Source organism: Poecilia mexicana, unplaced genomic scaffold (genome assembly GCF_051168715.1).
Source record: "Poecilia mexicana isolate PSO_F unplaced genomic scaffold, ASM5116871v1 scaffold_7, whole genome shotgun sequence".
NCBI lineage: Eukaryota > Metazoa > Chordata > Actinopteri > Cyprinodontiformes > Poeciliidae > Poecilia > Poecilia mexicana.
Genome location: NW_028263376.1, coordinates 13,187,386 through 13,202,818, shown reverse-complemented (window position 1 = coordinate 13,202,818; position 15,433 = coordinate 13,187,386). Strand labels below are relative to the sequence as shown.

Genomic DNA, 15,433 nt, shown 5'->3' with positions numbered 1-15,433 from the left:
CATGATTAAAGACGGTCTGTCTGGGTCTATTTATTGTGCAACTATTTTTTCATGAACTCCACAGTGTTGATCTCATTTTCCAAACCAAAGAAATAGCATCTGTCATCAACTTTTTATGGAAAGGGTTTTGTTAAGTTAATCCAAAACCACATTAATTGTCATTGCTTATCCAGGTGGCAGCAATGTGTTAAGAAATAAGTAATCATCAGAGGTGCTTCTTGAATGAATGGTACCCTGAGCAAACCAACAAGGCTTCTGCCTCATTCAAAACACACACACACACACACAACTGTAGCCCTTTCTGCAAAAAGTCCAAAACATTGACTTTTTATATTGAGAAGACATTAATCAAAAACATTAGGAACTAGAAGATTTTTGTGTTTTTGCAAAAGGAGTTAAATTTCTTCAGTTTCATATTTAACTGTCTTTAATATGAAATTATTCATTTGAGGTCCAAGCAGGCTTAAAATTGTAAGATTTAGAACCAGAGATGGTCAATTGCAGCCCAGACTCATTAAAAGTTGTGAAAAAACCCTTTAATTTAGCCTCAAACCAGGATGCCAACAGAAGTTCATAATATAAATCAAAATAAGGATGGAAAACATGAATCAGAGAAGCAGACCACCTTATGCTGCTTGCTGGATATGAAATAAATCAGAAACACTTTGGTCTCTCTTTACGTTTAACACAAAACAGTCAAATGATATGAAATGCATTAGGTCTGCCTTGAAATAGCTGCATATATGAGGGCTTACATTATGCTCTTAAAGAAAACAAAACGTTGAATAAGAAAAAACGAGCCTTGGGAACAAGTTGAAAAGTAGAAGGAAAAAAAACAATAAGATTTTATTTCTCTTAAGACAGTTGGGAATATTTTTCATCATCCATTAGGAAACATATCAGACCTACTAATTTTGAAAGTCTGCAAGAAAAATTTGCCCATTTAAATTCTTATGATCCCTGTAATTTTCAGAACTAAATTAGCCGTTTCTGAAAGCATTAATGAGAAACAAGCTTTGCTGCTGAGTTTTATTTGCACAGCTGTTTCCAATCTTCACTTATTAAACAATTTTATTTAGACTCCAATGACAGTCAAAGGGCTTGAATTTTCCCGTATTTTGAAGAAGAAAAAAGAAAAAAGAAGAAAACAGAAAACATTTAGAGACATTAACAAATGCATTATATTCCCATTAAGTATAAAAATGCCTCCAACAGTGGTTTGCACATTTTACATAATAAGTCAGCTTGCTGGCAAACTTTTTTTTTTTTAATCAAAGCATACCACTGCAGTAACAAGCTCCCAATAAAAATCAGTAAATCTGCGAAAAGCTAAAAATAATGATTTCATATTCTGAGTCATATTATCTGTCGGAGTTCTCTTAAGCTAAGTTGTTGTGAGTGGAGGCTCTATTTCGAGTACAGCTGTGTGGGAGAAAGTTTTATTCTTTTTTCCTTGCTTTACTTATTTGCTTGTTCAGTCAATAGAGTGGGTATCACCCTGTGTCGAGCGCAGAACTACAGTATGGCAATACATAGCATGTGGCTGAAACGGTAAAGGTTGCTGTGTGGTTGTCAATTGAGAATAAGGGCTAATTCTCAGTTTATGTATTTATTCCTTACTGTGCTAAAGAATTTTGAATTATAAAACAACTACAGGCATTATTATGTAAATACCATCTGTATTTTATTAAAATCAAAAGCAGTCGGAGGCAAATTTGCATCAACATTCTGCAAGGTGTTAATGTTTCTAATAACTTGCTGGATATGATGGGGTTCTTTGCACAATGGGCTTTGGTCAGAGAGCAAATGTGCAATTGATTGTGTGACAAGCAGCAGAATGATATGTTTGCTTAATGAGACATTCATGCAAGAACTGGTTGTGTGCTTGGAAGAAATAGGCTGGCACAAAAATATCTTCATATTAACTTTTCATAAAGTGTGGAGCATAAAAACACTTTGTAGATTACTTCTGCCATCTACAGTAACACTCAGACGACTCTGCAGTTGTCAGGCGTAACAGAGATGGACAAGAATCTGAGAACAGAGAGCTGGTGGTCCACTTTGTGGCAGGGCGAGGGAACAATCGTCTCTTTTTTAAACATAAACAAAACAAAGGAAATGATTGTCAATTTCAGGAGAAACAGGATTAGATCAAACCCTATTTCTATTTCCGTCATGGGTGAAGAAGTGGAGGTGGTTGAGGAATATAAATATCTCAGTGCTGGACAACAGACTGGACTGGAGAAGCAAGAGTGAAGCCGTCTATAAGAAAGGACAAAGCAGGATGCACTTCTTGAGGAAGTTAAGATCCTTCAAGGTTTGCAGCAAGATGCTGCAGATCTTCCATTTATCTGTTGTAGAGAGCTTCAACTCTTCTGCTTCAACTCATCTGTGGGGGCAGCAGCAGCATCAGAGGCAGGGACATTAAAAGGCGCAACAGCCTGATAAAGAAGGCTGGTTCTGTTCTGGGGACGGACTGAGGAACCTCTGGAGATTACGATGCAAAGAAGGATTCTTTATAAAATCAAGAAAATTATGGACCAGCCTGACCATCCTCTCCAGAACAGAGTGTCTTCAGTCAGGGGCTTCTTCAAATTCACTGCAACACAGACCCCCCAACAAGAGATCTTTCCTGCCAACAGCCGTCACTATCTGCAATAACTCTCTGAAGGATTTGAATTAATATAAGTTACAGCAGCATTTAATTTCCCTTAGGAGTTAATAAAGTGTTTTTGAATTTGAATTTTTTGATATAATGGAAATTGTACAAAGAACTTGTACAATATTTTACAAAATGAACACAAGAAAGACAATGTTGATAATATATTCAAAGTGTGGATTTTATTATTTTATTCTATGCAACAGATGCGCTCCCAGTTAGTGTGCTCAAGTGTGAAATATGCACATGTGCTCCTTCTATAGACCATCTTCTGTATTTCCTTTTGAAAGATTTAGAATGTGTTTTGCTCTTTATGTGTGTTTAGGAACATGTTTATAGCAAGGGAAATGCTGATTTTGGATCCGTTCAAAATCATTTTAAGAGGACAGACTATTTATAAAAGCCTAATTGTCTCATAATTATTTATTGATGACATCACTGTGTGACCTAAAATGTAATATCAAACAGAATTGGAAAAAGTAAGGCTACATGAGCAGCTGCTGATGATCCCTGGGTAAAATGTTGCTAGGTATTAAATTATTCAGCAAAACTCCCACTCCTTCCCCTATACCCGACTTCAGATGCTCTGCTTTATTCTGTTTAAAGTTTTACCTGTCACAGAGCTGTTGTGATCACTCCCTGGTATCCAGGACAGAGTTACATTCCTTGATTCCTGATCCGATATCTTTAAACTCATAGGAGCATCAGGAGTATCTGGGAATATGCAGTAAAATCAGTACAGAAACCTAAAATGATTATTTAATTTAAAAAATTTAAGGAATTTCCAATATGATATCGTACCCAGTACAGTTAGAAAGGCAGTGGCAGTATCCTCATCAAGACTTGTTCGAGCGATGCATGTATAGCTCCCCTGATCACTGATATTCACGTGCCTAATCTGCAACTGGTCACCTTCCATTTTGTACCTGCAAAAATAAGAACATTTGTTACAGCACAGAAGAAAAGTTTAAAAGATATCAGAAGAACTACAGTTAACAAAAAGCGTATTTTGCAGTAATAACCAAAACAGAAGAAAAGTGCAAATGGGTTGTAGTTTAGGCATATTTACTGGCATCCATGATGAAGATGTGTAAATCAGACTTGATATTGACACATTTTTGTTTCAGTAGCATAAACTCACAGCCAACCTTTAATTTTAGTACAGTTACTTGGTATACTTGGAAAGTATACCATCTTTAGAAATGATACTTGTCACTGAAGTAGTACTGCCAAAAACTCTACTAATTTAAATCTACTTAAGCCTTTATTCTTTACGTATGATGCAAATGACATTTTTTCAAGTTGGTTGGAACATTTACTAACATTAATTAGTAATCCACAATTTTAAGTATGGTGGACGACCTGTAGTGGGGTTCTTTCTCTTCCTTGTTTGGCATCCAGAACTACCTGAAATATCAGGGAATTTCAATAAATCTGGCCTCCAGTAAACTGAAAAGTAGTCATCAGTCGCAAAGAACCAAGGTCTCCCTCTGACTCTAAACATTTTTGGTGGACTAGACAATATTTGCTGTGGTAAATACAGTTTGCCATCAAAATCAAATCCATTTTATTTCACAAATCTTAGCATAAAGAGAGAAAATTTTAGGATAGTTTAACAATGTGTACATGTTTGGTTTTCTAAAATGGATGCCTCTTGAAAAGGCCAAAGGGACATTGAAATGGAAATCAGAATTCATCTAGAGGTACTTATCACATTGTTTGGCCATTGTATTAGCACAGTAAAAATTTACATTTAGATCAATCATGTGTGGAGAGATGTGGAAAAATGTTCTCAGTGCATCTGGACAGAACAGATTTAGATTTCCTCTTTCTGTTGCTGCACAGCACAAGCCTGCAGCAGAGTATTGGGGCTACTGTAGATAAATAAAAGAAAAATGGCCATGGAGGTGTAAAAAAAAAATAAATGTTAGACTTAATTCCACACATTTTTCAAGACAACTTGGATATTCTCTGATGTCGAAAAGCTGTAAATTTGCGAGAAAAATTACCATGTTTCATTATTAAAAGCATAAATTTGCTATGTTAAAATTAGGATATCCTCTGACAATGTATTGTCAAAAAACTATAGCTCTGTGCATTTCAGACATTTGCAGCAAAAAGTGACAAATCATAGCCTCTGACTGACAGTGGTGGAAGGTCCTTCAAAATTAGGAAAACCAGGTGCAGGGCTGTTATTTATTTATCTTATTTGTCATTATTCTGCATCAGAAAAGGGTTTCTGACAAGGCTGCACATTGATGCCCAAATGGCCCTTTCAGCTGTTGGCGCCCTATGCAGCCATCTGTATAGCTCTTTCTCTCCCTCTATATATTAACCAACCTGTTGAGCTGCCATCTGGGGATAAGTGTGTGACTGGCAATATAATGACTGAAATATTGGAGAATCAATAATTGTGGCACTTAAGATTTTATTAGAAATAAATACTACTTAACATTAGATGTTTTAGAAAGATGGAACTGCATAAAAAAATTATTTGTTCTATTATTATGTCATTGCACTAAAAGAACAATTTCTTTTAAGGGTTAATACACATTTCTAAAAATAAATAAATACAAATGTTGCTGATTCTGTGTCCAGTCCCTGGCTAAGAAAAGCAATCCCTTTATTAAAAAACAAAAGAGGAGTAAAAGATTTTGAGTGTGAGATGCCTTTAATGTGATGATTTCTGTGTGTCTATGCTGTTGCTTTGACATATACCAACCAACACAAACACAGCCAAAGCAAAGGCAGTTACCTGAAACTATTCGCAGAAGAGGGGAAGATCTCCTCCCCATCCTTCCTCCAGATCACCTCAAAGGTGCCCTGCAGACTTCTGTCATATTCTGACCGGCACATCAATCGGGCCAAATTCCCACTGCTGATCTGCGCATCCTGAGGAGGAGCCACAATTTTTGTTGGGTCTGAAGAAAAAAAAGCATAATTTTCGGGAGAGACAAACAGAAAAATGTGATGACTTGAAGACAATGAAATAAACGTTTCTAACTCCAGCCTGCTTCAAATTAATTAGGGCAAATAATTTGGCCTAAATTATTTCAGTGCAAAAATGGGTCTCACAGTAACCGTTTCTGTGATTTAGATGACTAAGCAGTCAAATGTTAATCATCTTGCATTGTAAAAATTAGATTATGATTGTATGATGATTGTGGTAATCTTTTTTCCAGGCAAGCATCTTTTATTAAGGCCAGTAGAAGTAAGCTACCCTGTTCAAATATATTTAATAGCAACAAATAAATTCTACTTTTAATTTTAAATAATAAACATGCAAGAACAACATATACAGATGATCTTCCTAACTCTGCACTGTTCAGCTAACCTAATCTTTAAGTACTTTACTAAATAGCTCCGCACACATACTGTAACTGTCTAAGACATGCGTATCAAATGTAACTCGAAATAAGAAATGCCTTTGAGAAACTGTTTTTCGGTTCATTGACCAAAGATGAATGCAAAGATTTTGCTGACATACCTTTCACCTCCAGCAGAGCTGTGAGACTTGACATGCCTTCTCTGTTGCTAGCCATGCAAGCATATTTCCCCGTGTCACCTTTTTCTGCGCGGATGATTTCCAAGAATTGCCCATCTTCCAAAACATGAAATCGTTCTCCTTCAACAGCTGTCCCCTCCTTGGTCCTAGATGGAAAGATTTTGAAAATATCAATCAAAGAGACTGTTCACGTTTGTTTTAATCTTTCTTTTTTATTATTATTTCAAACTGATTTCAAAGTTGAAAAATGTTGTGTTGGTATGGGGTTTGTGTCCTGGGCACAGTGTCAGCTTTCTCATATAAAGCCATATGAAGGCATCAAATAAGTTCTCTGCAGAACAGAAGATGTACTGAGATTATGTAATCATTCCCAGAGAAGCAAAATAAATGTCTTTAATTGCCAACAGGTTAGTATGGAAACAAAATTGCTATGTAAATTTTATAAACTTTCTGCAATAGAATTATTAATCGTAGTTCATGTTTTGTTTTATTCTCCTGAACATTTTAATTCCTTTCTAGTTATTGGAATGTCTTTCTTGTGTTTTATTATACCTGCCACTGAATCTGCAGATGAAAATGTTCTGGGGAAAAAAGCACAAGTTGGTGATTTGTGTATTTGCTCTTTGAGCTCAATCGTTTTTCTATACGGTCCCAGATGAATAAACAAATAAAGGAAAAGGAGATGGTAAGTTCATTCTAAAGATGCATTTAATAAAAACCTTTTCGCAACTTAGAGTTCTGCAGAAAATGACAGTATTTCTAAGAAGAAATTTGAGTTGTTTGGTCCACATATAGTTACCAGAATTTACTTAGATCAATCTCAATAGAAACTTTTTCTAAAACCAGACTCTTTTGCATCTGACATGTAAATATACTCAAATCAGAATAATTTATTTGCTGCTTTGCTGTATTAGCTTAAATATAGTCTGTTTTATATGTAGATAAAGGGGACATGATAGAGGTTTTTATTATTTTAACACAAAAAAAGATAGAAAACGAGCCTTGTGAGAAGTATGGCAGATTGTTCTCTACTTACCAAGAGATATTGGATTGAGGGGAGCTGAAAACACTGCAGTTCATGACAATGGCCCCTCCTTCTATCACTGCATACTCTTGGAAGTCCTTTGTCAGCATAAGAGGTGCAATATCTAAGAGCACGTTGAGGGAAGAGAGATTATAATAGCTTAAATATATAATAGCAGAATACATAGACCCACTCTTTAGAACCCCCTATCTAACCACATTTCCTTTCCACAGAGTATGCTAAAAGGAATAGGCCTCTGTGTTTCTGTGTTTGCAGCAAGAGACCTGGCAGGCTGCTCATGGTTGAAATCTTGCGATCTTACTCACTCATGACTAAGACATTAATGTTGGCAAGAACACTGCCATGACGATTGGAGGCCTCGCACTGGTAGACGCCGCTGTCCTCCGGTCCGGCCTTGTGGAGCATCACAGTTTCGTCAAGCACTCGTCTGTTGTTCTCTCTGTCATCTGACAACAACAAAATGTCAAAGCCATCAGGACCAAAGGCACAATTAGTTTTTGTCAGTAGAAAATCTGAATGTGTTTATTTTTTCTCCTTCAAATGGATTCTTTGTACCAAAAAGCATTTTTTAATCCCCAAAGAACAAATCTTTGATTAGAACATTTTCTGTAATTATCAAGAAAACAATTTTCAGTGATTATTTTTGGGGTTTTGAAGTGATTTTCAGATTGAAGCTCCAACTGTAGTTTTTAATAAGAAGAAACTTTTGATGACATATTTTGAGTTGCAGAATATGAAGTAATCAAATAAAGAATGCAGTCTGCGGACAAACTAATAATGTTGAAAATATTTTTGATATGATTTAACCATTTGTTAAGCCATTTGCTTTTCTACAAAATGTATTCAGTAATGATGCTTAGCAAGGTTAGCTTTAGTAAAATAAGTTTATAAAATCAACTCTTATTTGATAATTCATGAAGCCATTTAAAATCCAAAGGTAACCAAAGTGCTGAACAGGTCAATGAAATACAAAGTTGACAAATAAACAATAAAAATCACCAGTAAAAGATATAAAAGATAAAAAGGTGACCTGATGCTCCCTGGGATTAAAAGCCAATTTGAAAAGATTTTAATTCATTTAAAGCTCCAGCAGACCTCACAGCAGCCTGGGAGCTGCGGCTGAAAAGACTCTGTCTCCCGTGGCAACAAGCCAGGTTCTGGGAACAGCCAAGAGGTTGAGATCTTAGAGTTTTACTGGGGATGTGAGGATGTAAAAGCTCAGAAAGATAAAGAGGTGACAAACCATTAAGACATTCAAAAACTAAAAGCAAGATCTTAAAATCAATTCTAAAAGGAGCAGACAGCCAATGGAGGGAATGCATGCACAGGTATCTCCCCAGTCATTAATTATACATACGCTCTTTGTGGAGAAATTAAAACTGAGTACCCCTTAGCAAGATGCAATGAAGACAGTACTCCAAGAAAATTCAATAGTTTCACTGTACATCTAAAATCGGTATGCTTTTGCAACAAAGTCTCTCTAATTAACCCTGTACAACACTTAAAGCAGTGAAATAACGCAATGAACTCCAGGTTCTGTGGTTTAAATGATGCTGGACATGTTTTAAGTGTCCTCCTTAAAGTGATGAGCAACAGAAACAAAGCACCACAGCCACGATTATTGTTTCTGACCTTGGAGTATTTTTCCATTTTTTCTCCACGTTATCACTGGGGTTGGTTTTCCATCCACTGAGCACTTAATGAAAACGTCTGACCCGTTCACAGACAGCTGGTTCTGGGGAGGCTTTGCACGCCATCTCGGTGGCTCTGGAAGATGTCAAGAAGAACTATGTTTGTCTCAGCGAAAAACAATGCGTCATTGGTTCTGTCAGTAAAGACTAACCTTCTACAATCACATCAAAGTAATGGTCTGCCTTTCCGGCTGAATTTTCAGCCATACACATGTATTTCCCCTCATCCTTCTCATCCACAGTACTGATGGTCAACTGCTTCTTAAAGTTATCCAGTTTTATCCGATCAGTTAGAGTTTCTCCCATTTTCATCCATGTTATTTTAGGAATGGGACTACAACATAAAAGAGCAAAATGTTAGAAAACACAACGTTAAACAAGACATAATGGTGAATATGCATGAGGCTGCTAGCAACAACAATGTATACTAAGTTTTAGAAAGTGGTTACTAGTTTCAAACTGCTAAAATATTATTTCATACCAGCTCCAAAAGTTTAATTCATCTTGTTCATGTTTTTCTTTTTTTTTTTTAGTACTGTTATCAAACTAAGCAGCATGCTATTTCAACAGCTGACTGCAGCCTCTCAACCCAAACAAATTTAATCCATAATAAAGCCACCCTTGTTATATCTTAATATCACAACGTCTCTGTAAAAATATTAGAACCCTTGGTGAAGAAAATTATTTGCAGTGCACTTCCTCTTAAAGTTGTTGTCTGCAGTGACGTAATTAGACAAATTTTCTTCTTTTTGTTGAAAAAAAAACACTATATGTGATACAATCATAATAATATTATCAAAATCGGAGAATCTCATACCAGCCCATGCTTACAAATGATAGTGATACAGTAAGATGAACATACTATCCTCCTGGTATACACTCAAGGTGCAGATCCTGTCCTTTCAGCAACAGCTTCTCTGATTGGACACCAGAGGGCAGCAGTAGGCTGGGTGCTCGAACTGGTAGCGCTATGGATGCATTTGACAAACAACAATCTTCCTCATTTGTGGGCAAAATTAAATCAAGTACCGGTAAAAGTTGGCTATCAGTACATTTTAGCAAAACACAAATCAACTTCCTGATTAGTTAGTCACACACCAAGTCTTTCACTATCACTTACTGGGACTGACATTCTCAGAAGAGTTGTTCTGCGGTTCCACTGAAACGAAAAATCATGACATTAATAGTGCTAAGGACAGATGTGCTTTGGTTTCCTAATATGCATTTGCCAGATTTAAACATGACGTAAATCCCTCCTGCTTAGAATTAAAACCATTGAAAATGAGCAGAAACACTTTTGTAATAGTGAATTTAAAATGAGCGTCAGGGTTTTGGTTAAACCTACGTCTCTCCACCTTGACGGACAAGGGCATTTTCTGGACAATAGTGCGTATCCTTTGGAAGACAGCGTTGCAGCCGTAGTCCTTGCGACTGTCTTCTGGTAAGGCATAAGCAAAGTACAGGTTTCCATCGGTTCCCATGGAGACCCTCTCATCCAGCTTTATGTGCTGCAGACCTAGAAAACAGCATATCTGAATCATTAAAGACGTCAATATCAAAAATGTCTGTTTCCTGACATTTCTTTTTTTGCATTTGAAAATCACTTATGAGGTTTAATAAGAAAGTAGAATACACAGGAGTATAATATGTGATAAATGAAATGGAAACACCCGTAAGCGATTCCTCATCTAATCGTGCTCCATGAAAGCAAATTTGTTTCATATAGATTTACAGTTCAGTGAATTATCAACCCATGAGCCGAGTTTAACAGATATAGCCATCAGTCACTTGTGGTTTTATTAGTGTGAATAAAGAAACCTTATTTAAATTTACAAATGATATATAGATGAACAAACACAACTTCACTCAGACGCACATCATCATGGCAATGTTTTGAGATTACCTAAGAAAAAAGAAAGCTCTTCAACACACAACTGTTTCACCATGTTCAGGGCATGCAGTCATTGTCGACTCTGGACACATACATCTGCCAAGTCATAACAACACTGGAGCTGAATTTGTCCCCAAACGTTTTCATTCAGTGCATCAGTAAGCGTCTCCTCCTGAGCACCTGAAGAACTCTTGTAGTTTTTTTTTTTTTTTTCAGACATTCGTCTGGTTTGTCAGAGACAGATGAGAACTTGTAAGAGGTTCCAACAGAAGCAGGATTCCCCCTCCCATTGCAGGAGCACTTCAGACAAAGTCTGAGGTTACTTTTTATACAGTAAATCACTTTGTTCTTGAAGATGGCAGGGAAAGGCTCCTGATTGGAGACGAACGTCTGCGTCTCAAGTGGGAAGCTTTAATGCCATTCAACTTAAATGTAGCCACTACTTCACAGGGCTTGTAGGGAGTCATCCAAGACGGTGCAAACATTTGAAAAACCCTGGATGGTGCATTTTGTAGAAAATAAAAACGTCAACAATGGCAGATCTCAGATAATTAAACATTCATCTAATTCAGCCCAGTCTGTGTTCTTCAGGAGTAAATCACATCAAGCTTGTGAAATGATCATTCAGGTGTGAACAGAGGTGAAACATGCCGAGATTTGAATTCTAGTGTTCATTCCTTTCGTGCACCTGAATATTTGAGTGCAAGAAGCAAGAGAGAGCAAAGACATACAGAGCATATCTCTGTAATTCCAGGTGCTTTACGAGTCCTTTAAGTTCGTTTTGTATCACGCTAGAAGTTTCTGACGGGCATCTGCTGAACTTACGAGCTGCTTTATCCCTAATTATCTCTTTTTTTTTTTAGTATTTTGTTTTTATTTTTTGTAGATGTACAACTTTGGGTTTAAAACCAGATGTTTACATTCACTACCCATAATCTTTATTTCTCTATATCGGACATTGAATCAGATGCTTATAGGCCTAAATAATTAGAGAAGTCTTTCTGACTTATTTCAAAGTCAGAGCTTTAAAGACCACCAGATTGTTTAGCTGTTTTGTAAGCTGAAAGTTAAATCACCGTTCCACACAGCATTCCTATGTGGTTTTATGGAAAATCAAAACAAGTCACTCAAGATGTAAAGAAGAAAACTGAGGATGTCAATAGTTATTTTCCATATATAAGTTGCGCGTTTTACCCCTGCACCACCGCCACAACCATTTAATTTGATTTTTTTTAAAACTTACCATAAAAGAAAAAGAGTGTTTGGCTTTTATTGTGAAATTTTAACTAGACAGCTATTAAAGCCTAAAAGGTTCGTTGCAAAGGTTATAAACACTTGCCTAATACCTAACCACAACATTTTTTTCTAAAGGACAAGAAGTTCCAGTAATTTTCATTCACTGTGAATTGCTGTCTCTACTACAATGTCCACAAGTACTTTGATCCCAGACCGTAAATCCCTTCAAGATATAAACAGGTTCATGGTGCATCAGGATTTTAAAAGGTGAAAGCACACATGTTTTGCATCTATTTTGAAAGGCATATGCATGCAAATAATGTCTCTAGTCTGGAAGAATTACACACGTACATCACTAATACAGCAGAGTAGCAAAAGTCAAAGAGGACACAAGAGTCCGTCATCTCGCTGCGCTCTCTCATTGAGTTTGAGCCAGAATACAACAACACACTATAGAATATTTTCAGTTTAAAGTATGGCACAGAACTGACTGCAGAGGCTGAAAAATATGTTTGTTCAGATTCAGTTCTTAAAATGCTTTACCCAGTAAATCAACTGATCACAACTGATTCAAACGTTAGAAGGTTTTTAACAAGCTTCACGTGACTCTCTTATAAACATGTTGGATTTCAATGATCCAACATCTGTATAAAGTCCAAAAGACCCATCAGAATTTAAACATTTTTATTACTGTTAGTTTTAAGATGACAAACGTCACCCCTTGAGCTCCTCAGACTGCCTGACTTTGAATTTTATAATATCCCAAAACTGTGCATGCTCAGCATACTTTGCTACACAGATGTTGGAGATGGTTTAACAAATTGGCTGAAAAGCTTTTAATAAAATGAAGGATAATAAAGTTGAAAGAGTTAATGTTTCATAACACAACTGTTATGAAACAACTAATTTCATCCAAACTAATTTAATTTTACTTGTTCTTTCCACACCTTTGTTTTCTACAGATATGAAACTCCTGCAACATGCACAAACTTGAATTTCTATATGCAGACTTGTTTCACAGTGTGGCAATACTGAATGATTTACAACTTCAAACCCTGGAATAAGTGATGATCATGAAAATACAAACTAAAAACCTTGTATACCCATGGTACCTGAGTAAGCATCATGTACTGCCAGCATTTAGCAGCACAGCCAAAAAGGAATTTGATTATGACCAAACAGAGGAGAGTCAAAGTCAAAAACAGGGTTAAGCTGAAAAAGCTTGATGAGACTTGAAAACTGCTGCTCATAGACACTGTCTTATTGAGTTTGAGCTAATTTACAAGCATTAAAAATGTTTGATCTTTAAATGTGCAGAGCTGGTAGAAACATTTTTTTTTTAAATCACAGCTATAATTGCAGCAAAAAGTGGTTGAAAAAAGTCTTGGCAAAGGGAACTGAACAATTTTACAACACACTCCTCAGATTTTTCTTTCACTTCAAAAATTATACAGTATTTGCTCCTGGTCTACCATTTCAAATTGTGAAAACAAACATTGAGGTTTGTTGCCGCAAATCTCAATGTTTAGTGAAAATACTTTCACCAAATTAGAAAAATAATTCCAGGGGTATTATTTGACGTACATGGCACACCAACATTGCATCAGAAGCTAAACAAAAATTTAAATAACTTGAATCTTAAAAGAAAAATATTTTTGTGAGTATTAATTTGTTTTCAACATGAGATAAAACAGGAGCGTGGGGCTTACTCTGAGTCATCCAGTAGATCTCACGTGGGGCCACACCTTCTGGGGGGTTACAGTGAAGAGTAATTGGATAGCCCTCCTTAACGACGATGGTATCCAATGTTTCCTTTGGGAACTTTGGTGGAGCTAATAAATACAAACATTGAAAAAAAAAAAAATGAGATTTTATGACAATCGTAACAATTTGTTATTTTTCTCATGTTCGTATGTAGCCTTCACTTACTGGAAACTACGATTTCAATCTCCTCCGTCATGGCAGTTCCCAGCTTATTGGAAGCGAAGCATCTGTATTTACCCCTGAACAGGCCAAAGTGCTTGTTGTGAAACATGAATGTCCCATTTCTGTTGTCTGTTTTGACTGTCGGGATGTTTGGCAGGTTTAGCTCCTGGCCATCTTTTGTCCATGTGTATCTGTTGGAGTAAAATATGTACCCAGATTCTATCAGTATGTTTTTACCAAGACTTCTCTGATTTATCTAATCTGTGCAAACTGCTATTACTTACTCTGGTGGTGGGTTACCCCTGGCTTCACATCTTATAGTCAGTGTATTGTCAAAAGGAAGTGCAATAACAGGACCTGCTGTATGGTTGATTATAGTTGGAGGTTGCTCCACTTTAAAATAAAAACACAAAAGGAGAAGTGTTAAATCGAAGCAGCGAGAATTAAATTGCAACTCACACATTTGTTTAGTCTGTCTGTTTTTGTTTGTTTTCAGCCGTTTCTTTCTGCTTCATGTGACGCTGAGAGAAAAACCCTGTGTAATCTGAGCAAACGCTAACCTAAAATAGCACAGGAATGCTTGATTGCCATGTATTTGTCACTTTAAAACAAGCCTTCAACCTTTGCCACATAAACAATTTACCTTAACCTTTCCATTGTTTGTTAAGAGTTTTTAAAAGCAGTTAACATTCTTGCTCTGGAAAGGTAAACAAATGTGTTTCGACATCAAAAAGGGAATGCCATATTGTAGGAATCTTCCATTTCAATGAAGTGTTGTAAGTCAACATGACATAACAGGACTGTCAGCAAGAACTACTAAATATAATTTCAGTTTGCTTTGTGTCAGTCCTACCTTCGAAAGGTATATTAAGGCTTCTGGCTCCGGATGTAAAGCTCCAAAGCAGAACTAGTAGCAGGTCGCCAGGCCTCCTCATGATTCTTAATGAAGAAAATCAGGAAATATGTGTGGATCAGCTGTTTTCACTTGAAATTCGCAAGGCACAGTGGACCTGCAAAGGTAGAAATTGGAAAGCAGAAATCCTGTGTTGAGCAATGTGATGTATCAGGGGATGCTCACAGATTAGTGTGCAAGACTTGTTCTCCTAGGATATGATGAGATTGTAGGTTTCAACATTAAAACACAAAAACATTTGTTATCAAAGTGGAATCTGTCACATGGAGCGCCATGCTGCTGCTGTCAACATGAGCTGCTGCCATAATGAACCATGGGTTTCAGGTGAGTGTTTTAAGCTTGAGACGTTACTCCATAGAGATGATTGTCTCCATGCTTAAGGCTCTTACTTAAGAAATGAAGTAGTATTTACATTACCCTGGTGTGTGAACATAGTCAACAAATCAAAACTAAAATTCTGGATTTCATTAGTCTATTCCTGGGTTGCTTTTGTTTGTTTCTTTTTCCAGGGTTATGGTTTTATTCCTTTATTTGTTTTGCCTGAGAGCTATTCTTGTTTTGATGTAG

The 15,433-nt window shown here is 36.5% G+C and overlaps 1 protein-coding gene across 4 annotated transcripts in view; it reads right to left on the bottom strand.

The window, feature by feature from the left end:
* chl1a (cell adhesion molecule L1-like a) overlaps nucleotides 1–15,433 on the bottom strand; it is a 67,705-nt gene that overhangs the window by 25,120 nt on the left and 27,152 nt on the right. For all 4 annotated transcript variants that reach the window (XM_014991267.2, XM_088007077.1, XM_088007078.1 and 1 more), the window contains exons 2-16: nucleotides 14,807–14,963; nucleotides 14,238–14,346; nucleotides 13,957–14,144; nucleotides 13,737–13,859; nucleotides 10,246–10,416; nucleotides 10,021–10,059; nucleotides 9,763–9,868; nucleotides 9,053–9,234; nucleotides 8,842–8,976; nucleotides 7,515–7,655; nucleotides 7,201–7,312; nucleotides 6,147–6,310; nucleotides 5,415–5,580; nucleotides 3,461–3,585; nucleotides 3,272–3,373 (exon numbers count right to left, since the gene is read on the bottom strand). In XM_014991267.2, the coding sequence (XP_014846753.2) occupies nucleotides 3,272–3,373; nucleotides 3,461–3,585; nucleotides 5,415–5,580; nucleotides 6,147–6,310; nucleotides 7,201–7,312; nucleotides 7,515–7,655; nucleotides 8,842–8,976; nucleotides 9,053–9,234; nucleotides 9,763–9,868; nucleotides 10,021–10,059; nucleotides 10,246–10,416; nucleotides 13,737–13,859; nucleotides 13,957–14,144; nucleotides 14,238–14,346; nucleotides 14,807–14,888 (1,945 nt within the window). In that variant the 5' untranslated portion in view covers nucleotides 14,889–14,963. The remainder of the gene's footprint in view (nucleotides 1–3,271; nucleotides 3,374–3,460; nucleotides 3,586–5,414; nucleotides 5,581–6,146; nucleotides 6,311–7,200; nucleotides 7,313–7,514; nucleotides 7,656–8,841; nucleotides 8,977–9,052; nucleotides 9,235–9,762; nucleotides 9,869–10,020; nucleotides 10,060–10,245; nucleotides 10,417–13,736; nucleotides 13,860–13,956; nucleotides 14,145–14,237; nucleotides 14,347–14,806; nucleotides 14,964–15,433) is intronic.